Here is a 24,569-nt window from a genome sequence, read left to right as displayed (position 1 = left end):
ACTTGTGCGCCATGTTGCATCCTGCACCGTCCTGAGACCAAAGACTTTGTCCCTTCCCAGAAGCAGCAGAGGAGGCTAGGAAAGGCATGGAAGGAAACTGGAGACATGAAATTGACAACCAGGGTATGGGATCTGAGATTATGGAGATGAGAATGTCTTCCACCCAGATGGAATCATGTTTACTATTTCAGCTGTACCTTTTTATCATCATTCACTATCCTCCTCCCTCAATTTTTGTGAAGTTGAAAATGGTTGCAATTTATTTTTTTTCCAAGAGACCATGTTTTTAAAAAGTGTCTTTTGCAGAGTGAAAAAAAAAAAAAGAAACCCAAAACAAAAAACTAAGTGAACAGTCACAAGCTGTTTGGGGCTGACCTGGGGGAGAACCCTAAGCAGGGGCTACATGTGAATAGTGTGTACACGGGCCAGGCTGCCTCCCTGGCCTTGGGGGACCATTTCCTCTGGCCTGTCTATGCTGGGGAAGGTCATGCCAAGCCATAGAGAGACAGGAGAGAAAGGGGGTAGAAACAGTATTGCTCTCAGCAGACCTCTGCCCTCTGTATGTAAAGTCACACTGCCCTCTCCACTGACACTGGCAATGATTTTGTAGCTGCTTTTTTTAAATTAAAAATACTATATGCCATGTTAAAGTGATGCAGAAAGGTATAAATAATAATATATCCACCTCATCACGTGTGAAACAAAAGTTGCCCACAAGTTAGATCTCCCCTACATGTCCCTCCCCTCACTGCCTGCCGCTCAGGAGGCCATGAGGCAGCATGGGCATTTATCAAGCCATTGGGCTCTACAGAATTTTCTGTGCAAATCACTAAGTAATCTAAGGTATTGTTTCACACATTTCTAAGTAAAACACAATGCAAACGTAAGTTGTTTCAAGGTAAACGGCACCTTTCGCTGTGTAATTTTTAGAATTTGCTTTTTCTGTTAAAACTACACCTGTGAGCTTCTGACCTGGTCGTCCACAAGGTCGTTGCTCAGTTATCCTCTTTCCCCAGCTCCCCGCAGGGCTCTGTAGCAGTAGATCCCAATCTGCCCCTTCTCTTACTGTGCTCCCCGTGTTCTTAGACGGACAGCACTGTGTGGATGCTCCTGGTGTGTCAGGGACAAGCTGGGGACACCGGCCTAGTCGTGGGCCAGCAGGAAAGGTGTGGTCCTACAGCCTCATGGGGCAATAACAAGTGCTCCTAAAGGCCCGCTGCCCACGAGCCCCTGATGATCCGCATCCCTGCTGACATCTAGCCAGGGAGACTATTTTCCACCATTGGCAGTGCTTCCTATGCCTGAACGTGCATTCTGTAATCACTAATAAAGTTGAGTAGCTTTGCCTCTATGAAGAGGCCACTCCCATTTCCTGTTTGGTGAGGACACGTTTGTTCATTTACTTATTAGGCTGTGTGCCTCTGTGTGGTAGACAGGATCGTAAAAATGCGGTAAATATTAGGAATGCTGATCCAAAGGCTTGTTTGTGGACCCCCTCTGGTCTCTGCCTGGCTATGTCCCTCCAGCGAGCGTGGCTAGGTCATTGTAGGATGGGGAGTGGTCCTCACAAGTCCTTCTCTTGGTCTCCTGAGCCACTACAAATATTAGGCTCCACTTTCTCAAGCCCCACAGAAACAGCCAGCCAGAATACTTACTAGAATCGCACTGAGACCTGACATTGAGTCCACATCTCCGTTTAGTTAGGTCTCCTGGAATGACTTCCAAAAAACTGTGTCCTTTTCTTCATAAAAATATACACAGATTGTAACCTATTTATTCACAGTAACTTTTCTTGCTATTATAAAAATGTTTTCTAAAAATTTTGACAGCAAACAGTAAAATTCAGTAAAGCAATTATCTTTCAATAAAAAATAATTTAAAAAAAGACATAGAAAAAAAATTCACACATGCTGTTTATCATACATGTAAATAAAGGCAACCTTAAAAGTGTTGTGTATCTAGAAACCTTGCTGTGTTCTCCCATTAATACCTTCTTAGAAGATTCTGTTTTCACTGGCAGACACTCACCCCATCTGGCTTGCACTCTAATCCTTACACTGTTGCTTCTCCATTGGGTCCAATTGTGCAGGTTGGGAGAGCACGGTGCAGCCAAGGGTGGGCATTATGGCAACTGTGATTTTCTTTCTTAAAAGGCACTTCTAATATTTTGCCACCAAGAATATGTTGGCTGTAGTTTTTTTTGGTAGATTTTCTTTTTTTTATCAGATTAAGAAAGTTCTCTTCAGTTCCTCTTTTACTAAGAGCTTCTTCTGTTCTGTGTATTTTAGAATTTTTATCTATTGTTTTTTCCATATTTAATGTGATGATAACCTTTTTTCTCATTTACTGTTAAACATGATCAATGACATTTTAAAATCAGATATTTTTAAACCACCCTGAGGTATCTGGGATGAATAGATTTTGGTCATAATATACCAGCTTTTGTTTTTCTTTAAACATCATTGAACTTTGTTTGCTAAAATTTGACTTAGAATTTCCACATGTAATTTTATGAGCTTGTCCTACAGCTTTTCTTTCTCAGCTTCTCATGTTTTTTTTCAGAGATTTTTTTGATGTGGACCATTTTAAAGTCTTTATTTAATTTGTTACAATATTGCCTCTGTTTTATATTCTGGTCTTTTGGTATGCAGATCCTAGCTCCCCAACCAGGAATCAAATCTGCACCCCCCACATTGGAAGGCAAAGTCTTCTAGTATGACTGATAAAGGCTTGAGAAAGAGCATCAAGAAGAGAAGAGATGGAGAGATTGAAAAACATGAACTAAATGAAATGAGATTACTGAATGTGAAACAGAAAAAGTGAAACAAACTAGATAAAAGATCATCAAATAGTCCAGGTGTTTTAAAACAAAGCTGGTCATTAGAAATATATCTGGAGTTTTGGAGAAAATTTTAAAATCCAGATGCATAGCAGAATTATCTTGGAATTTTTTGAAAAATACAAATGCGCAGGTATTGCTTTTTTTTTTTTCTTGGAAGGCTGTCTTAGCCACTGAACCACCAGGGAAATCCTTTTATCTGGTTTTGGAATCAAATTGACACTAACTTCATGATAAGTCTATGAATTACATTTGTAATTAGACCTGTAGATGCCTTGACGGTTTGGTAGGACTTGCTGTGAGAAGAATCTGAATGCTTCTGTTGTGTAAACTGTCCCTATGGACACATTTTCCTTAGGGTTATGAGGTGCTCCAGATTTCCTGACTCTGATAACGTATTCTGTAGTTACTGCATGTGCACATTGTAGGCAGTTCTGGCGTGCTGTCGCTCACGTGCTCCCTGCTGTCTGAGACCCTGCTGTGTCTGTGGAGTGTCCTTCTGTGTTTCCAGCCCAGCTGACTGTGCCCTCTTCTCTATCCTGGCACCTCTTTCTAGAGATCATCTATTTTATGAGGCAGAGCAAGGGCCACCATGTGGCTCTGTCGACCTCGGCTCCTGTTGCCTCACTTCCTGTTTCATGGACGTCTCTTCAGTACTTCCCTCCTTCCATTCTGGGAGTGTTTATTCTGCTGCTGTTTTCTGCTTTCTTTGGGCTCTCAGTTCAATACTTCTTGGCTCTGGTCTGTTCTGTTTAAGTCTGTTTTCCACGCCCTGCTTTACTGTGGGACCAGGACTTCTGTCACATCTTCTTATTCATTCAGGTCTTGGGATTTCCAACAACCTGTTTCCCTTTGTCCACTGGCCTGTGGCTCCAATGGTCTGTGGTCGTCGGCTCTTCAAAATGTAGGTACCAGCCTTCCTTTTCCTTGTGAAGTTTCATGATACTATAATGAGGAAGATTTTATTTAAACCAACAAATGGGCATGTACATGCATGTGTGCAGACACGCACACTCACACACACACATGAACAGAAACACCCTTTAGAGGTATGAAAGTTGCCCCACCTCGGATGGGCCTGACGGTGAGGAAAACCTGTCCCTGTCACCAGACACATTCCTGAGGGAGGATCCTGAGGAGGAGGGGCAGGGGCTCCTGTTTTGTGCAGAAAGTATGGCTTCTTACGTTTTCTTAAAAAATCTACACCACCTTATGTGTAGGGCTCCCTGAATGAGGGCTCATGTTAGCTCTTCATGCCAATAATGCCATCAGCTATCCAAGATACCAAAAGCACCAAGGCCACAATGCAAAGACACTGAGGAGATTCACAGAGAACTGTGCCGCCCTGCACAGCATCTGGAATCACATCTTACCATAACCAGAGTGATTAAAAATCTTCCCAAGTAACTGAACTTTTAGAAAGTCCACTGTGACAGGAGTATACAAAAGCTATAAAACTAAAAAAGTTGATTTTATTTGGAAAAAAAATCAAGCTAATTTTTAAAGGCAGAGTAAAACATGCCCTTGGTGAAATTTGAGACTTTCTTTGGAAAAAATCTGCTTTTAGGACACAGTAAGATCAGAGCACACTGGTTCATATTTACATAGAAAACATTCGAAATACCCAAATGAACAATAAAATGCTTACGAACAGAATAATGAAATCGTTATAAAATGTATTTCCTATGCTTGTAATGAGGGCAAGTTTAGAAACTTCAATTATCTTGTCCATTTCAATATTTAGAGGTTATAGCCAACAAGTTTGTTTTAAATTACGGATTAACCATTGGTAAAATTTCACTAAACCAAAAAGAGATGCTTCTGATTTTAAGGAATACAAAAAAGCCAGAGCAATTTAAAAAAAATCCATTTTTATCTTATGTGTTGTGTTAGCAAAATCTTTAAACATATCTATAAAAAAAAAGTTCAAGGGCTTCCCTGGTGGCTCAGCAGTGAAGAATCCTTCTGCCAATGCAGAAGACTTCGGTTCAATTCCTGGGTCAGGAAGATCCCCTGGAGGAGGATATGGCAACCTACTCCAGTATTCTTGCCTGGAGAATCCCATGGACAGAGGAGGCTGTCGGGCTACAGTCCATGGGGTCACAAAGAATCAGACATGACTCAGCAGCTAAACAAAAATATAAAAAAATGTACGACATAAGGCTGTGTGTTTGCTTGTCTTCATCTCTGAGGTGTTGAAGGATACCTGGCCTTTCCCGAAATCCAGTTCTCACAAGCATCCTTATTGTCTGTGTCCTATTGTGTTAGGATAGCTCGTTTTTACTGCAATACCTCTTAAAATAGCAAAATTGCTTAACGTGATTCCCTGGATATACAGCACAGGGCAAAAAAGCCTCTGAATAGACTCAGCCCTGCTCCCTGTCACCAGGCTGCAAGACGCACTCACATCCTCTGAAAACACTCAGGGGTCCCCAATTTGGGACCTGCTCAGTGGATTTGCTGCTCAGGTGGGTGAAGGGGCCGGAGAAGGCGTACTCTTGCCTGGAAGATCCCATGGACGGAGGAGCCTGGTAGGCTGCAGTCCATGGGGTCGCTAAGAGTCAGGCGCGACTGAGTGACTTCACTTTCACTTTTCACTTTCATGCATTGGAGAAGGCAATGGCAACCCACTCCAGTGTTCTTGCCTGGAGAATCCCAGGGATGGGGGAGCCTGGTGGCCTGGTGGGCTGCTGTCTATGGGGTTGCACAGAGTCGGACAAGACTGAAGTGACTTAGCAGCAGCAGGGTGAAGGGGCAGCTGCCTTGAAACAGGAGAGAGATGCTGTGGTCCATCCATTCTCCTTTACCTCTAGGCTGTACGTGCCAGGGCTAAAGTCCAGAACTGTTTTCAGTATACAGAGGGAAAGTGGAATCAGAGTCAGCTTGAACAAAAGTGGGCATAGAATCTAGGCTCTATTTTGCCTCATTCACCCCAAAAAAGCTCTTTTCTATACCCAATTAGAATAATTCCAATGTATTCACTATGTATGCTTGTGTGTGTTTATGAAATGTGTATTGTTTTGCGTGCCTGTAATCAGTTGCATCCTGGGAGATACTGTTTTTACTCAGTTATAGTTTTTAAAACTTTACCCCTATTGTATCAAACCTGTGGCTCTAGCATGGATGGTTGTCTGCCTTTAGTGATCCCATGCATGTCTCAGAACCCCAGTACCCTCAACTAAGAAACCAGGATAATTCCTGTACCAATAAGGCTGCAATAGGATTAGATGAGGTGACATATGAAAAATAAAAGGGCACCTAATAGCAGATAATACCTTGAATGTAAAATTTGTATTCAAGCATCTTTATTGCCATATAGATACTTTATGGGCACCCCTGGATGAGGGTTTAGGTATGCCCCCCTCTGCTGCCAGTGAGGGCAGGGGAGTTCTTTCCAGACAGCCCAAGAACTTAGGTTTATATGTCACTTCTTGATAGAATCCAGTGCTGTAATTTAAGTTGGCACATCATTTCTTCAAGCTAGAAGTTTCTGGAAAGTATCACTCATGTATGCATGCCCTGGAAGCCTGGTGGCCACAGGAGTACAGGGCCAGGGTATGTGGGGGGCCACTGGATTGTGCCAGGTGGGAAGGATACCCTAGCAACCAAGACCCACAGAAATGACTCCTTAAAGGCTCTCAGTAATTGATGAAACTTTGAAAAGTTGCAAGCATATGGAAAAACACCAACTTTAAAATGTAAACAGCTTATTTTAAACAAGTTCAAAATCCATGTAGAACACAGAAAACCATCTGCAGTACCTGTGACCTATTCTGAGTTCTCTGCTGTGCACATATGTGTCTCAGGGCCTTTGCACTGGCTTCCTCTTGCCCTGGCCCTCAGGATGCTCATTGCCTGGACCCGCCTCATGAGCCCTCCTTCAGATACCATGTCACCAAACATAGACAGGCACGGAGAACAGCCCATAAGAAAACCCAGGGAGAAGACAGCTATCTATACACCAAGGAGAGAGGTCTCAGGGGGAACCAGCCCTTCTCACACCTTGACCTTGGATTTCCAGCCTCCAAAATTAGGTTTCTATTGTTTAAACTGCCCAATATATGGTTCTTTGTTATGGCAGCCCTAGAAAGGTAATGTAAGCACAGGGCCAAAAATAGTAGATGTTAGTAATTACTATGTTAAAACAAAAATCCTTCCAGATCAAATTCCATCAATAAATGTTCATATTATCATTATGATATCGTGGGATGAACTCCTGGGTTTAGGAGAGACCCAATTCTCCTGGATGGATGAAATCACCTCAAAACCCTTGACAATCATTCTGTTCAGGACTGCACTGACTCAGGAGAGAGGAGGCTTATCCTCTACTATAATTTAAATCTTTACTCATTTGTTTATTTAGCCTTTCAAACTAGCTGGTAGGAAGCTCCTGCAACTTCACCCAGCATCCATGGCAGCCTCAACCATCACACCAGGCTCTGAGAAAAGCCCCTGATGAAGCATGTCTTCTCTTATTGTTTACTCACTCCCTGGCTTTCTGGACACAGGGGTGCAATGCTGCTTTCATCATATTCATCCTTATTATCCAGGTCATACATGAGTGGTCCCAGACAGCTGCAGTTTCTGCACCTGGAAGATGGGGCAGCGAAGTCAGTGTCCCCCTTGCAGGGCCATTGGCAGGGCCACTGACTTTGGCTAATTAGTGTGTTGATGGAGCTGCATCTACCAGGACTCATTGAATATCCATTTCTGACATTATTTTACCCAGGAAATGAGTAAAATACCACGGCTTACCAAGAGACCATCAGGAGTCATCTCGTTCCTTCCCCCACCAGCCATCAGCTGGTCTGTCCAGGCTGATTTTGTGGCTTTTCTCAGTGAAATGTCTCACTGGCCACTGAGGACCCCTTAGCTGCTAGTTCATCTGCTCGGAGGCCAGCTCTTCTCCCAGAACAGAGGCCTCTGGGATACACACGGGGACTCACATCGACTCCATGCCAGTTGGGTACTCTGAAGCCACATTCCATCCACCAACTCCTTCAGATAGCATCTGTGTCTGTGTGTTAGTCACTCAATAGCATCTGACCCCATGGACTGTAACCCACCAGGCTCCTCTGTCCATGGAATTCTCCAGGCAAGACTACTGGAGTCAGCCATTTTTACTTAGGGGTGTTATTACTGGTTTGATTGCTCTCTCCCCTTTTGACACTCCCTTTTCTCCCCCAGGTCACCTCTATCTCCTCCCTCCCTCTTCTCTTCTCTACTTAACTCTGTGAAACTCTCTGGGTGTTCCAGGCTGTGGAGAACACTTAGGGAATTGATTACTGGCTAGATTGCTCTCTCCCCCTTTGATATCCCTCCTTCTCCTCCTGGTCACCTCAATCTCCCTCCTCCCTCTTCTCTTCTCCATGTAACTCTGTGAACCTCTCTGGGTGTCCCTCACTGTGGAGAATCTTTTCACCATTAACCTAGATGTTTTATCATCAGTGCTGTATGGATGCAGAAGTCAAGAGGCTATTGTAAGAATAAGACTGAGAGCCAGAGGCAGGAGGCTTAAATCCAAAACTTGAGAACACTGGAAAACTCCTGACTCCAGGGAACATTAATTGACAAGAGCTCATCAAAAGCCTCCATACCTACACTGAAACCAAGCTCTACCCAAGAGCCAGCAAGTTTCAGAGCAAGACATACCAAGCTAGTTCTCCAACAATGCAGAAACATACTGCTGAGCATTAAAATACAGGCAGCCAAAAATCACGCCAAACCCACAGATACCTCAGAACTCACTACAGGACACGTCATTGCACTCCGGAGAGAAGAGATCCAGCTCTACCCACCAGAACACAGACACAAGCTTCCCTAATCAGGAAACCTTGACAAGCCACTAGTCCAACCCCACCCACAGGGAGGAACCTCCACAATAAAGAGGAACCACAAACTTCCAGCATACAGAAAGGCCACCCCAAACACAGCAATCTAAACAAATGAAAAGGAAGAGAAATTTTCAGCCAAAGGAACATGATAAACACCCAACAAATAAAACAAAAGAGGAGATAGGGAGTCGACCTGACAAAGAATTAAGAATAATGATAGTAAAGATGATCCAAAATCTTGAAAACAAAATGGAGTTACAGATAAACAGACTAGAGACAAGGATTGAGAAGATGCAAGAAATGTTTAACAAGGACTAGAAGAAATAAAAAAGAGTCAGTCAATAATGAATAATGCAATAACTGAGATCAAAAGCATGCTTGAGGGAACCAACAGTAGAATAACTGAGGCAGAAGACAGGATAAGTGACATGGAAGATAGAATGGTGGAAATAAATGAAGCAGAGAGGGAAAAAAGAGTTAAAAGAAATAAGGACAACCTCAGAGACTTCTGGGACAATGTTAAATGCCCAACATTCAAATGATGGGAGTCCCAGAAGAAGAAGACAAAAAGAAAGGCCATGAGAAAATACTTGAGGAGATAATAGTTGAAGACTTCCCTAAAATGGAGAAAGAAATATGCACTCAAGTCCAAGAAACCCAGAGGGTCCCAAACAGGAATAACCCAAGACAAAAAACCCCAAGACACATATTAATCAAATTAATGAAGATCAAACACAAAGATCAAATATTAAAAGCAGCAAGGGAAAAGCAACAAATAACACACAAGGGTATTTCCATAAGGATAACAGCTGATCTTTCAATAGAAACTCCTCAGGCCAGAAGGGAATGGCAGGAGATACTTAAAGTGATGAATGACAAAAACCTACAACCCAGATTACTGTACCCAGCAAGGATCTCATTCAAACATGAAGGAGTAATCAAAAGCTTTCAGTTCAGTTCAGTTCAGTCGCTCAGTTGTGTCCAACTCTTTGCAACCCCATGAACTGCAGCACGCCAGGTCTCCCTGTCCATTACCAACTCCTGGAGTTCACTCAAACTCATGTCCATTGAGTCAGTGATGCCATCCAGCCATCTCATCCGCTGTTGTCCCCTTCTTCTCCTGCCCACAATCCCTCCCAGCATTAGAGTCTTTTCCAATGAGTCAGCTCTTTGCATGAGGTGCCCAAAATACGGGAGTTTCAGCTTTAGCATCGTTCCTTCCAAAGAACACCCGGGGCTGATCTCTTTTAGAATGGACTGGTTGGGTCTCCTTGCAGTCCAAGGGACTCTCAAGAGTCTTCTCCAACACCACAGTTCAAAAGCATCAGTTCTTTGGCACTCAGCTGTTTTCACAGTCCAACTTTCACATCCATACATGACTACTGGAAAAACCATAGCTTTGACTAGACAGACCTTTGCTGGCAAAGTAATGTCTCTGCTTTTGAATATGCTATCTAGGTTGGTCCTAACTTTGCTTCCAAGGAGTAAGCGTCTTTTAATTTTATGGCTGAAATCACCATCTTCAGTGATTTTGAAGCCCCCAAAAATAAAGTCTGACACTGTTTCCACTGTTTCACCATCTGTTTCCCATGAAGTGATGGGACCAGATGCCATGATCTTAGTTTTCTGAATGTTGAGCTTTAAGCCAACTTTTTCACTCTCCTCTTTCACTTTCATCAGGAGGATTTTTAGTTCGTCTTCACTTTCTGCCATAAGGGTGGTAAGATTTACAGACAAACAGAAACTGAGAGAATTCAGCACCACCAAACCAGCTCTTAAAAAACACTAAAGGATCTTCTCTCTACAGGAAACACAGAAAAAGTTTATAAACTTGAACCCAAAACAACAAAGTAAATGGCAACAAGAACATACTTATCAATAATTACTTTAAATGTAAATGGGTTGAATGCCCTAACCAAAAGACAAAGACTGGCTGAATGGATAAAAAAACAAGACCACTATATATGCTGCTTACAAGAGTTCCACCTCAAATCTAGGGACACTTACAGATGGAAAGTGAAGGGCTGGAAAAAGATATTTCATGCAAATGGAGACCGAAAGAAAGCAGGAGTATCAATACTCATATCAGATAAAATAGACTTTGAAATAAAGGCCATGAAAGGAGACAAAGAAGGACACTACATAATTATCAAAGGATCAATCCAAGAAGAAGATATAACAATTATAAATATATATGCACCCAACATAGGAGCACCGCATTATGTAAGGCAAATGCTAACAAGTATGAAAGGGGAAGTTAACAGTAACACAATAATAGTGGGAGACTTTAACACCCCACTCACACCTATTGATAGATCAATTAAACAGAAAATTAGCAAGGAAATACAAATTTTAAATGATACAATGGGCTGCAGCTGCTGCTGCTAAGTCACTTCAGTCGTGTCCGACTCTGTGCGACCCCATAGATGGGGGCCCACTGTCTCTGGAATTCTCCAGGCAAAAACACTGGAGTGAGTTGCCATTTCCTTCTCCAACGCATGAAAGTGAAAAGAGAAAGTCAAGTCGCTCAGTCATGCCCAACTCTTAGCGACCCCATGGACTGCAGCCTGCCAGGCTCTTCCGTCCATGGGATTTTCCAGGCAAGAGTACTGGAGTGGGGTGCCATTGCCTAATTGATATCTATAGGACATTTCACCCCAAAACAATAAATTTCACTTTTTTATCACATGCACATGGAACCTTCTCCAGGATAGATCACATCCTGGGCCATAAATCTAGCCTTGGTAAATTCAAAAACATTGAAATCATCTCAAGCATCTTTTCTGATAACAATGAAGTAAGATTAAATGTCAAATACAAGAAAAAAGAAACTAATAAAAATACAGACATATGGAGACTAAATAACACACTTCTGAATAACCAACAAATCACAGAAGAAATCAAAATATGCATAGAAATGAATGAAGATGAAAACACAGCAACCCAAAACCTATGGTATTCAGTAAAAGCAGTGCTAAGGGGAAGGTTCATAGCAATACAAGCCTACCTCAAGAAACAGGAGAAAAATCAAATAAAAAACCTAACTTTACACCTAAAGCAACTAGAAAAAGAAGAACCCCAGGGTTAGTCGAAGGAAAGAAATCATAAAAATTAGCGCAGAAATAATTGCAAGAGAAACAAAGGAGACTAGCAAAAAACAGCAAAACTAAAAGCTGGTTCTTTGAGAAGATGAATAAAATAGACAAACCATTAGCCAGACTCATCAAGAAAAAAGGAGAAGAATCAAATCAACATAATTAGAAATGAAGATGGAGAAAACACAACAGACAACACAGAAATACAAAGGATCTTAAGAGACTACTATCAGCAACTGTATGCCAATGAAATGGACAACTTGGAAGAAATGGATGAATTCTTAGAAAAGTATAACCTTCCAAAACTGAACCAGGAAGAAATAGAAAATCTTAACAGATCCATCGCAAGCAAAGAAATCAAAACTTTAATAAAAAATCTTCCAACAAACAAATACCCAGGACCAGATGGCTTCACAGATGAATTCTACCAAAAATTTAGAGAAGAGCTAACACCTATCCTACTCAAACTCTTCCAGAAAATTGCAGAGGAAAGTAAACTGTCAAACTCATTCTATGAAGCCATCATCACCCAAATAACCAAAACCAGACAAAGATGCCACAAATAAAGAAAACTATAGGCCAATATCACTGATGAACATAGGTGCAAAAGTCCTCAACAAAATTCCAGCCAACAGAATCCAACAACATATTAAAAAAGATCATACATCATGGCCAAGTGGGCTTTATCCTAGGGATGCAAGGATTCTTCAATATTTGCAAATAAATCAATGTGATACACTGCATTAACAACTTGAATGATAAATACCATATGATTATCTCAATACATGCAGAGAAAGCCTTTGACAAAATTCAACATCCATTTATGATAAAAAAAAAAAAAACCTTCAGAAAGCAGGTATAGAAGGGACATACCTCAACATAATAAAAGCCATCTCTGATAAACCCACAGCAAACATTATCTTCAATGGTGAAAAACTGAAAGCATTTCCCCTAATGTCCAGAACAGGACAAGCTTTCCCACTCTCACCGCTACTATTTAACATAGTTTTGGAAGTTTTAGCCACAGCAATCAGAGAAGAAAAAGAAATAAAAGGAATCCAGATTGGAAAAGAAGAAGTAAAACTCTCACTGTTTGCAGATGGGATGATCCTCTACACAGAAAAAGACACCACCAGAAAATTACTAGAGCTAATCAGTGAATATAGTAAAGTATACAAAATTAATGCACAGAAATCCCTTGCATTCCTATACACTAACAATGAGAAAACAGAAAGATAAATTAAGGAAACAATTCAATTTACCATTGCAATGAAAAGAATAAAATACTTAGGAATAAATCTACCTAAAGAGACAAAAGACCTATATTTAGAAAACTATAAAACACTGATGAAAGAAATCAAAGATGACACAAATGGAGAAATACACCATGTTCATGGATAAGAAGAATCAGTATAGTGCAAATGAGTATACTATCCAAAGCAATCTATAGATTCAATGCAATCCCTATCAAACTGTCAGTGGTATTTTTCAGAGAATTAAATAATTTCACAGTTTATATGGAAATACAAAAATAACCCAAATAGCCAAAGCAATCTTGAGAAAGAAGAATGGAACTGGAGGAATCAACCTGCTGGACTTCAGAATATACTACAAAGCTATAGTCATCAAGACAGTATGGTACTGGCACAAAGACAGAAATATAGATCAATGGAACAAAATAGAAAGCCCAGAGATAAGTCCATGCACCTATGGGCACCTTATCTTTGACAAAGGAGGCAAGAATATACAATGGAGAAAAGACAATCTTTTTAACAAGTGGTGCTGGGAAAACTGGTCAACCACTTGTAAAAGAATGAAGCTAGAACACTTTCTAACACCACCAGTTCAGTTCAGTTCAGTCGCTCAGTCATGTCCGACTCTTTGCGACCCCATGAATCACAGCATGCCAGGCCTCCCTGTCCATCACCAACTCCCGGAGTTCACTCAGACTCACGTCCATCGAGTCCGTGATGCCATTCAGCCATCTCATCCTCTGTCGTCCCCTTCTTCTCCTGTCCCCAATCCCTCCCAGCATCAAAGTCTTTTCCAATGAGTCAACTCTTCGCACGAGGTGGCCAAAGTACTGGAGTTTCAGCTTTAGCATCATTCCTTCCAAAGAAATCCCAGGGCTGATCTCCTTCCGAATGGACTGGTTGGATCTCCTTGCAGTCCAAGGGACTCTCAAGAGTCTTCTCCAACACCACAATTCAAAGGCATCAACTCTTCGATGCTCTGCCTTCTTCACAGTCCAACTCTCACATCCATACATGACCACTGGAAAAACCATAGCCTTGACTAGATGGACCTTAGTCAGCAAAGTAATGTCTCTGCTTTTTAATATGCTATCTAGGTTGCTCATAACAAAAATAAACTCAAAATGGATTAAAGATCTAAACGTAAGACCAGAAACTATAAAACTCCTAGAGGAAAACATAAGCAAAACACTCTCTGACATAAATCACAGCAGGATCCTTTATGACCCACCTCCCAGAATAATGGAAATAAAAGCAAAAATAAATAGGACCTAATTAAAATTAAAAGCTTCTGTACAACAAGGAAACTGTAATCAAGGTAAAAAGACAGCCTTCAGAATGGGAGAAAATAATATCAAATGAAACAACTGACAAAAAATTAATCTCAAAAATATACAGGCAGCTCCTGTAGCTCAATTCCAGAAAAATAAGCGACACAATCAAAAAATGGGCCAAAGAACTGAGCAGACACTTCTCCAAAGAAGACATATAGATGGCTAACAAACGCATGAAAAGATGCTCAACATCATTCATTATGAGAGAAATGCAAATCAAAACCACAAATAGGTACCATCAAATGCCGGTCAGGATTGCTGCTATCCAAAAGTCTACAAGCAATAAATGCTGAGAGGATGTGGAGAAAAGGGAATGCTGTTACACTGTTGGTGGGAATGCAAACTAGTACAGCCACTATGGAGAACAGTGTGGAGATTCCTTAAAAAATTGGAAATAGAACTGCCATATGACCCAGCAATCCCACTGCTGGGCATACACACCGAGGAAACCAGAATTAAAAGAGACATGTGTACCCCAATGTTCATTGCAGTGCTGTTTACAGTAGCCAGGACATGGAAGCAACCTAGATGTCCATCAGCAGATGAATGGATAAGAAAGCTGTGGTACATATACACATGGAATATTACTCAGCTATCAAAAAGAAAGCATTTGCATCAGTTCTAATGAGGTGGATGAAACCGGAGCCTATTATACAGAGTGAAGTAAGTCAGAAAGAAAAACACCAATACAGTATATTAATGCATATATATGGAATTTAGAAAGATGATAACGATGACCCTATACGTGAGACAGCAAAAGAGACAGAGATGTAAAGAACAGACTTTCGGACTCTGTGGGAGAAGGCGAGGGTGGGATGATTTGAGAGAATAGCATTGAAACATTTATATTACCAAATATGAAACAGATCACCAGTCCAGATTCGATACATAAGACACGGTGCTCAGGGCCAGTGCACTGGGATGACCCTGAGGGATGGGATGGTGAGGGAGGTGGTAGGGGGGTTCAGGATGGGGAACACATGTACACCCATGGCTGATTCATGTCAATGTATGTCAAAACATTATAATAGTGTAAAGTAATTAGCCTCCAATTAAAATAAATTAATTAATTTAAAAAAATACTGGAGTTGGTAGCCATTCTCTTCTCCAGGGGATCTTCCTGACCCAGGGATTGACCCAGGTCTGCTGCATTGCAGGCAGATTCTTTACTGTCTGAGCCACCAGTGAAGCCCTCAGACATTGTCTGCACCTGGTCAAATACCCCAGCAGAAAAGAATTCTATCTCAACCCAATTTAAAGTTAGAGCAAAGGGAGTTTTGACACACTACACAAACTATCCTCAAAGCATTTTCCTTTAGGTAAAATAGGCAAACACAACCACAAGAATACTAACATTCATAAAAGCTATAGCTTTTCTAAGTTCTTATTAGTATTTCTGACAAACTTTAACCCAAATACAAATGGGTTTTAAAATCATGTATCAGAATTTGTGGCTAAGACTGACCAAAAAGGACCTAAAACAGTGGTAAAGAACTTGCCTGCCAATGCAGGAGAGGCAGGTTCAATTCCCAGAGTGGGAAGATTCTGCAGAGAAGGAAAAGGCAACGCACTCCAATATTCTTGCCTTAGAAATCCCATGAACAGAGGAGCCTGGTGGGCTACAGTCCATGGGCTCACAAAGAGTTAGACACGATTTAGTGACTAAACAATAACAACGAAGCACTGAGTGCAGCTTATCTTTAGATAGATAAGTTAAGGTGAACTTGGAGAACTGACTTCAGTTGCTTTCCTTAGCTTTTTAAGGTGGAAATCCATTCCCTTAATTACACAATAAACAATTTTGCACAAAATTCATGAGAAACTCCTGGATCTAAGGATTCATTAACCAACTTCTTACTCTAATAAACTAAGAAGCAACATTTTCTAGTGATCCCATTCTACTCTGGTCTTCATTATTTCTTTAAACATCATCAGCGCAGTGAAATGCCATCCCCTTTAATTTCTGAATTCTTTTTTCTTGCTCTAAATATAACCAATGTGCTGATGGTACGGCTATTAAGAATTTTCAGGGAACTTCTTAGAAAATAGAATTACTTTTCTTTTTGCTTAGCAAATGCTTTTAAGCATTTAGACTTAGATTTATTAAACATTTAAGAATAAAAACATAGAAGCAAATGAATTACAAGTAAGTACTAAGGTTAATTTGTATTATTTTGTTGTTATTGTTAATACTAGGTAAATTAGATCAGGTTTTCCTCTGTTAAACTTCTCTTGTGCCAATATGTTCTAGATGACAGCAAACGACAAGGTAAGATTTAGTAAGAACACTACCCATTGTGCAGAAATGCAGGCAGGTAGTGTTTTGTGTGTTTCCCCAGCAATGTCAGTTCACCTGCCAGGTTTCTTTCATATAAACTTGTCTAAGAAGCAGCATAATTGCAGAGTAATTGACATCTAGTGAACAGGGAAACTTACCACATGGCAGAGCAGTCAAAATTCACCAAGAGCCATTTGTGGGGATTAAAGTTAAATGAATCTGCAAACTGCCAAGAAATAAGAACAACAAAAAGAAAACACTTCAATTATTAATGCTTAGCTAAAAATAAGACCTCGTGCAGAGTAATTAACAGTTTGTATTCTCAAATAAAAATAGTCTGATCAGTCAGACAGAATGGGAATCAGGTGAAACTGTGGGGTCTGGGGCTCATGGGCACTTGGGCAGCTATCCCAGCTACCTGAGCCTCATTTCATCCATTTCAAATCCTATCTCATGAAACATGAAGCTAATATATCTGATTCCGGGCTGAGGCACAAAGGGAGGAAAAGAGCTTTGGAGCCAGAGAATCTGGGTTGGCATCTGGGCACAACTGCTTCTCCGTGTGCCTGGATGGGAGTCCTGCTTTGTGGAAAAGTCATGAGATAACAGCCGTGAACGCCTCAGCGCGGGTCCTGCGGGTGATGCAGAAACCGTCCGGTGCAAACCCTGTAACTGCTCTGTGGTTGTAGGGCCATACAGGTGGGGGAGCCATGTGATGCAGCTCCGGTTACGTCCAGAGAACTGGAGAGAGCAGTCATTGGGCGGGGCTTATAAAATGACGTCACAGGGGGCCCTAAACCAGGCTCTGCTCATAGAGGGCGAGAGGAGGGACTCGCTGAGCTGGTAGGGCTGTGCCTTGGGGGCACCCTGCAGGGCATACCCACAGAACCAGAGCGAGACTATGGCCCACCGGGCATAAAAGGTATCAGGTTGTTGGCTGTAAAAAAAGCACAAGCTAAAAGCTGAGAGTTATGCTTTATTTGACAGACTTTCCCAGGACTCCAAGCCCAGAAGACAGCAATCTCAGGTCACTCCAAGGGACGGCCCTGAAGAGGGAAAGGGGAGGCCAAGCTATACAGGGGTTTTTGCCCCAGAGATCAGGTAGTTGGAACATCAAACCAGTATTGCCAGTCAAAGGAAACCAAGGGCTTCCCTGGTGGTTCAGTGGTAAAGAATCTGCCTGTAACACAGGAGATGCAGGGAACAAGGGTTCAATCCCTGGGTCAGGAAGGTCCCCTGGAGGAGGGCATGGCAGCCCACTCTGGTATTCTTGCCTGGAGAACCCCATGGACAGAGGAGCCTGGCAGGGTACAGTCTATAGGGTCGCAAAGAGTCAGACATGATGAAAGTGACTTATCACACAGGCCAAGGAAACCAAACATGTCAAGTTAAGGAATTTAGGGCTTTTGTTTGTGTGGGAAGTTGCATGAGTCTGGGCTCAATGAAATCATTACCTTGATGGGCATCTCAGCTACCTGGGGCCAGTGTGCTGGGCATTCCTATCCTGAGTCCCCACAAGGCTCACTTTCAGGGGCAGCTGTGAGGTGAAGTCTGGATGGCTGCAACACCCTTTATTTACTGATGTGGCAGCAGCATTTTTCTATGGAAATTTATGTAAGGGATTGGAATTAGATAATATCTAAGGCTTTCCTAAAAATATATGCAAATTTAAATGGGTTAATCCTAATTTGGTGTAGGGCTATCATATTTGGATCAAGGGATGCATTTCAAAGACCTCGGATAACATAAAACATGCAGAAGTTCAAAGCATATGAAAGGTCATGGGACATTTCTATCATCCATGAGGATGCCCACCCCCAAGAAGCAACACAAACACACTTTATAGTTCAGTGGGCTCTCCTGCTTTGACACTGGTGAATCCCAATTCATTTTTGAGGAAAGTCATAGTTCTACTTTTCCACATAAAATGAGATGTTATTCATATTTTATGCTGTGTACTTTCAATTTTGCATAGTCTGAAGTCACATAAAATGTATCCACATTTCAAACTACTAGACTATTTGACAATTGGAATTTTAATTCACAGGTGCTGTGGCAGAAAATTGGACTGATTCAGCTTAGAAAATACTTTATGCATGGTTCCCAAACTTTATGAACTAGCAAAGTTCTCCGAGTATAAATACCATGATCAACAATGGGAAATGAAAATATCGTAACTAATATACAGCAATTAGGATCAGCCCGTTTTTCATTAAATTGGATGGTTCTTTTACCAATATGGATGTAATAGAGCAACAACTGTTCTTGTTTCTCTAAATATTTTCTTCTTCGTTCCAAAGACACCATCCACATTCATTATACTCAAAACAGTGAGAGGGTCACTGGACACCAGTGGTAACAATTGCCAACAACTGGCTCTAGGGTCACTCGTCAAGTTCAAGTGTCAACCTATTTTCAAGTAGGACAAATAAGAGATTTCAACCAGCAAGACTGACTAGGGCAGTCTGTGTTTTCACTGACTTGTCAGAGCACGTGCCCCTGGCTTGTCCTCTGGCTGAGTAACAGGACCTGAGTCCACCTGAGGCCATGTGCTGCGTCTATAATTGAAGCGGATGATGACAGTGGTCTTGCTGAGACCCCATTTGGGAGGAATCTCCCAGGGGGAAGCTTCAAAGTCTCCCTGAGGCTTTGGGACACCTCCCCTCCATCCTGACAAGGGAGGAGCAGGAGGAGGCAGGAGAATGCAAAGGGCCAGGAGGGGCCGGAGGGCAGACACTGGATGGCCTCCTGGTGGATGGCCACCTCACCCCTCCACCCACTCTAGGGGTGCAGATCCATTTCCCTCCAGGTTCCAATAAAAAGCAAAGTTGAGAAAGAGGCAGGAAATGACAACGAGTTTCATTTGTTGATAATGAGAAACAAAAGGTGAAAGAAGGGCTTTGTTTGCTAGGAATTTCATTAGTTTCCTCCTGGGGGCTGATCTCTTTAAACCTCTCTGTCTTTCATTACCCACAGGGATGTTTCTTCCTGCTGATGGAGAGGAAGGCGCTTATCAGCAGGGCTGGGCTGGGTAGACAGGATATTACAGTCCCTTATCTGCCAGCTGAGCAGCCGGCCCTCCCAACTGGGTATGAAACCCTATCTGATACTGATAGGAACTCACTGCAGAGAGATGGGTGGAGTGCTGCCCTACCACTGCGGAGGTCTGACAATTAGACACCACCTCATGAAAGTGAAACTTTGAGTTGTTGGTTCATAGCGAAGAGTGTAGTGGGAACAGATCATGAAATTCTACTCTAGACCCTCAGAAAAGACCAGGCCTTGGGAGGGGCACATGCGTCCTGATGGATGCTTTACCCTTGGTCTCTTGAGGTCCCAGGGGAGGGAGACATTCCCAGTGGTATGTATCATCACACATAGGACCACAACAAAACATATTTACATATTGGAGAGATTTCTTCTTCATCTCTCAGCACCAAACACCCACCTAACTATCAGCCATAAACTACAGGAGTCAGTGTGAGCACCCTGTTACCAGAACTTCTCATGTACTTTCATCCCTTCCCAAGATTTCCAGAGGCCTCCCTGTACCCCCGAGGATTGATCTTAGCCCTTGCACACATTCAGAGATCAATAAGTAATTACTGAATGAATGAGTGAATGGATGGATGGATGTGATGGAGGCATAAACCAGAATGCATCTTCATTCATTAGTGACAAAAGGATTACTCATTTCAAAGATGAGAATTTTGTATTATATACCACTGATACCTACTTTTCTAGTATTATGGTGTTATGAGAATTCAAATCAGTCATTAGAAAATTGATTGGCAGCAGACAACAGATCAGAGAGAGGCTTGGAGGGACAGTCTCTCCAGGTTGTAGTGGGAAATGAGAATAACATGTACTGTGTGTACAGCTTGCTGTGTGTGGGCGCTGCTTCTCAGCCCTTTAAATATGATTAATGCTTCTGATTTTTATAATAACCCCTCAAAGGGGGCTGGATTATGAAATCCATTCTGTGAAGGGTGGAGAGGTTACTAGCCTGCCCAAGGGAACAAGGCTGGTCTTGGTGCAAAGCTAGGATGCAAACCAGCTGTTCAATCCCAAGACAACATCCTTGATTCCTGCACCACATGAGGCCATGGTCTCAAGAAACCCCTGTCTCTGAGCATGAAGTCATTACTGACAAAGCCTGCTGCTCTGGGCCCTTCGCTGCATGTACATCTGAGTCCCCAGCAAGAAGGAACCTCCTGCCCTGTGAGCTGCTGACAGTGAAAACCTGCTTGGGTCTGGAATAATTTATTAGGATCTGTCTCTAAGATCATCTCTGTGTGTTAAGTCTGCACCCTGGAGAAGTCAACCATTTTGATCACAGTTTCTCAAAAGAATCAGATGTTTTAGGAGGCATTACAGGCCTTATATTCCAAATTCTGAGCATGCACAGGACATTTAAATGCACTGATGGCTGCTCGTTCCATCTCTATGAAGGTGAACATCATGCTCAGTCGCATGATCAGAACATGACTGTGACATTGACTTAGATTGAATAGAATGGTGGGCTGGTTTTTAAAAACTACCCATTGATCTGAAATGCATTAAGATTTTATTTTCTTCCTAAATATTTCCCCATCATCTTATGAACTAAAAATCTATCCTATCATGACAACTCTGCCCAGGATCTGCAGACTAAGAAACAGTCTAAACATCAGGTGTGTCTTCTTTGAGAAGACAGTTTTTGGAACCAGGAAGGTTCTCACCCCGTCACAGGGAGGTGTAACTTCTAATCATCACAGAAATGGGTATGGAAATCACTTGCTGAAACGAACCACAGTAGCGAAAAATAAAAGTATCACAACCTTATAAAGACTAATCACTGATCACAGTATATATACCTTTAAAAAATGGTCTTGTTGATTTCCTGCCCATTGAGCTCGTCTCAGAGAACTGAGTATGTATAACTGATTCACTTTGCTATACAGCAGAAACTAACGCATCAGTGTAAAGCAACTACCCTCCAATAAAAACTTTACTAAGTAAATAAATAAAAGTGATCTCGTTGAAGAGCACACTCACCTCCACGCCATTCAGAAGATGCCGGAACTCAGGGCAGATGAAGGCACTGCCTGCGTAGGCGGCATCCACGTGCAGCCACAAGCCCTCCTCATGACCTGAAGCCCAGAAATGACCTGTGAGTTCTTGGAGGGATGTCCCCGTGCCGGAGTCAAGCACCCGTCCCATCCCAGCACCTTTTGAACATCATCTGTCAATAGCATTAGTTGGTCTGATTTCTGCATCCCTGACAGGCGGTGATGCTGAGGCAGCAGCTCTTCATTGTTGCTGGCCCAACAGCGCTGGGCACACGGACCAGTACGCAGCACGTGCATGGAGGCGAAGGGAGTACCTGGACTTTCCGAGTTGACCCTCAGGCCCAGCAGAGCTCCATGAGACCAGCATACCCCACTCACATCCTGCTGTCCACATCCACTCCAGGTATGCACTCTGATCCGCTCTCCCAGCCTCACTCACTGCGAACTTTCTTTCCAAATCTCTGGGCTCTGAAGCCCTTCCCACAAGCATCTCTTGAGGTGGGGACCACCCACAGTCCCCACTGGTCTCTCTGCCCCCCTCCATCTCCGCAGGAAGTCCAGGCACCTATTTTATGCTTCCTGAATCTTCTCAGCTCCTTTCATGAGTGAATTTTGTGTTCCAGCCACGCCAGAAGGGCCTCACAGGACAGGAACCTTCTAGCGTTGAGCTGGGAGAGTCCTGTCTGAACGTGCTCCTCGATTCGGGTGCATCTGCGTTCAAATCCCTTCCCCAGGTGCCCACTGCCGTGTGGCCTTACTGCCATGCCACAGGCTCACTCTGCTCTCGGCAAATGGAGATAAAACAGCACTCAGACCCCGAGGGATAAACCAGGTGACACTCATACTGTATCCATCACGACACTAGACAGACTCAGCGAGGAACGACACGATCACTGCGATTATTCCCAGCCTCCGCGCTGGGTGCTTCCCACGGCTGTGAAATACGCAAGCAGGAGAGGTGGTGGGTCTAGATCAAGGGGTGGGCTCCTCCCCTTATGGGGGCAGATGCTGCCCCGGGAGACCTGGATCAGGGCCCCCTTGCAGGGGCCAGTCGGGACCTGCCAATGCATCCACGCAGGTGAATAGATTCAGTTCACTTTTGCCTGCGTGATGCTGGTTCATTACACACAATGCTATGAGGAGTGAGGACCAGTTCTGAATTCTGCTGATAACAGATGGAAGACACATTTCAAAGCAGAGATTCAGTTTGAACTTCAGGATGGAAGGAACGAAAGCCCTCGAAATCCAATCCAACGAAAGTTGGATTGAGATCAACTGTGTCCTGGGACAATGATAATTAACCCAGAGAGTCACACTGGGTACAGCCTAAAGTGCCTGCCCCCAGGTGCCCTCAGAGCCCCCCCTCAGATGTGGCTGTGTGCCAGAAAGGACAGGAAGCCTTAGGAGAAATGGGATCAGGAAAGGACGCAATGGCCAGCACCGCAGCAGCAATGCTGTCATCTGTCGCTGCTATAGCTCAGCTCTGCTGAGGGAGGGAGAAGCTTCAGACACGCGTACAGGATGGACACAAACTCTCAGGGCAAGTTTGGATTCTCTGTGGGGCTGCAGAGGCCGCTGTCAGAGAACTGCATTTTCTGTTAGAGGCAGTTGGGTAGAACCTGACAGATGCCAGTGTCTGTGCCCAGCTCAGGCAGACAAGGCAGGAAGGAATACAGCCATGAGGGCAGGAGGAGGGGGATGGAGTTCTGGGGACCCCTCAGCCCTCACCCCGTGAGAAAGACGCTTGTCACACAGTAAAACCACAACCCCTTTCCTTAGCTGGGCCTCGCCTGGGAAGATGAGGAGAGGAGATCTGACCTCAGACCCCAAGGAGGGGGCTGGAATGATGCCAGTCCCCAAGGCTGCGTCACTCCAGAGGGTACAGGAGATCTCGGAGCGGGCAGTAGGTGGGGAAAGACAGAGGGCCCTCTGGTGGGAAGGGGGTCCCCAGAAAGATGGCTGCAGAGAGAACTAGCCTCACCCCAAGGAGATCTGGCCTTTGCCCTTGGCTCTGGGGAGGGGAAGGCTGTGTCTGCTAGGACTCATCCCCCAGACAGTGCATCCTCACCAGCCATTCCATCCTGCCTGCCCTGTATCCCCTTCCACACTCCCGGGACCTCTGCCTCAGCTTCCCACCTCATACTTTCTGCCTGTCTGCCTTCAACTCTCTGCTTTCTGTTTCTTACCCTTTTCTCAATAAAGTCTGCCAGGAATTTCCACTGATCACTCCAAGGTGACCAACTGAAGCAGTCTCACTGGCAAATTGTTTCAAAAGAAACTAAACAGAAAGTGTCTTTCCTGAGACTTCCTGAGTGATCCAGTGTCTAGGACTCTGTGTTCCCAATGCAGGGGCCTATCCCTGGTCAGGGAACTAGATCCCACATGCTGTAAATAGAGAGCTCACACGGGACTTCCCTGACCATCAAGTGGTCAAGAATCCACCTCCCAATGCAGGGAACATGGGTTCAACCCCTGGTCCAGGAAGACCCCACATGCTGTGGAACAAGTAAGCCCATGGGCCACAGCTCCTGAGGCCGAAGGGCCCGAGAGCATGTGCTCTGCAACAAGAGAGGCCCCTGCCAGGAGAAGCAGGTACACAGCAACTGAAGAGCAGGCCCTGCCGGCAGCAACTGGAGAAAGTCCGTGCACAGCGGTGAAGAACCAGCGCAGCCGTAGAGAAATAATCAATTTTTAAAAAGAGTCTGTATGCTGAAACCAAAGGTCCCACATGTCTCAATGAGGACTGAAGATCCCATGTGATATAACTAAGACTTGGAGCAGCCAAACACATACATAAATAATAAACACTGCTTTTTAAAAAAGCATCTTTCCTAACGCAGTAGTTGGGAGAAGACCAGGTTCTGATGAGCCTCTTGGTCAAATAC

At 43.3% G+C, this 24,569-nt stretch overlaps 1 protein-coding gene across 3 annotated transcripts in view; it reads right to left on the bottom strand.

Moving 5' to 3' along the window:
* The window catches only part of DDC (dopa decarboxylase), a 97,766-nt gene that overhangs the window by 21,001 nt on the left and 52,196 nt on the right, over positions 1–24,569 (bottom strand). For all 3 annotated transcript variants that reach the window (XM_068973482.1, XM_068973483.1, XM_068973484.1), the window contains 2 exons: positions 21,671–21,765; positions 16,792–16,859 (listed from right to left, as the gene is read on the bottom strand). In XM_068973482.1, coding sequence (XP_068829583.1) covers positions 16,792–16,859; positions 21,671–21,765 — 163 coding nt within the window. The remainder of the gene's footprint in view (positions 1–16,791; positions 16,860–21,670; positions 21,766–24,569) is intronic.

The sequence above is a fragment of the Capricornis sumatraensis genome, chromosome 5 (genome assembly GCF_032405125.1).
Source record: "Capricornis sumatraensis isolate serow.1 chromosome 5, serow.2, whole genome shotgun sequence".
Taxonomy (NCBI): domain Eukaryota; kingdom Metazoa; phylum Chordata; class Mammalia; order Artiodactyla; family Bovidae; genus Capricornis; species Capricornis sumatraensis.
The sequence above is the reverse complement of the archived record's forward strand: the minus strand, read 5'-3'. Positions and strand labels throughout refer to the sequence as shown.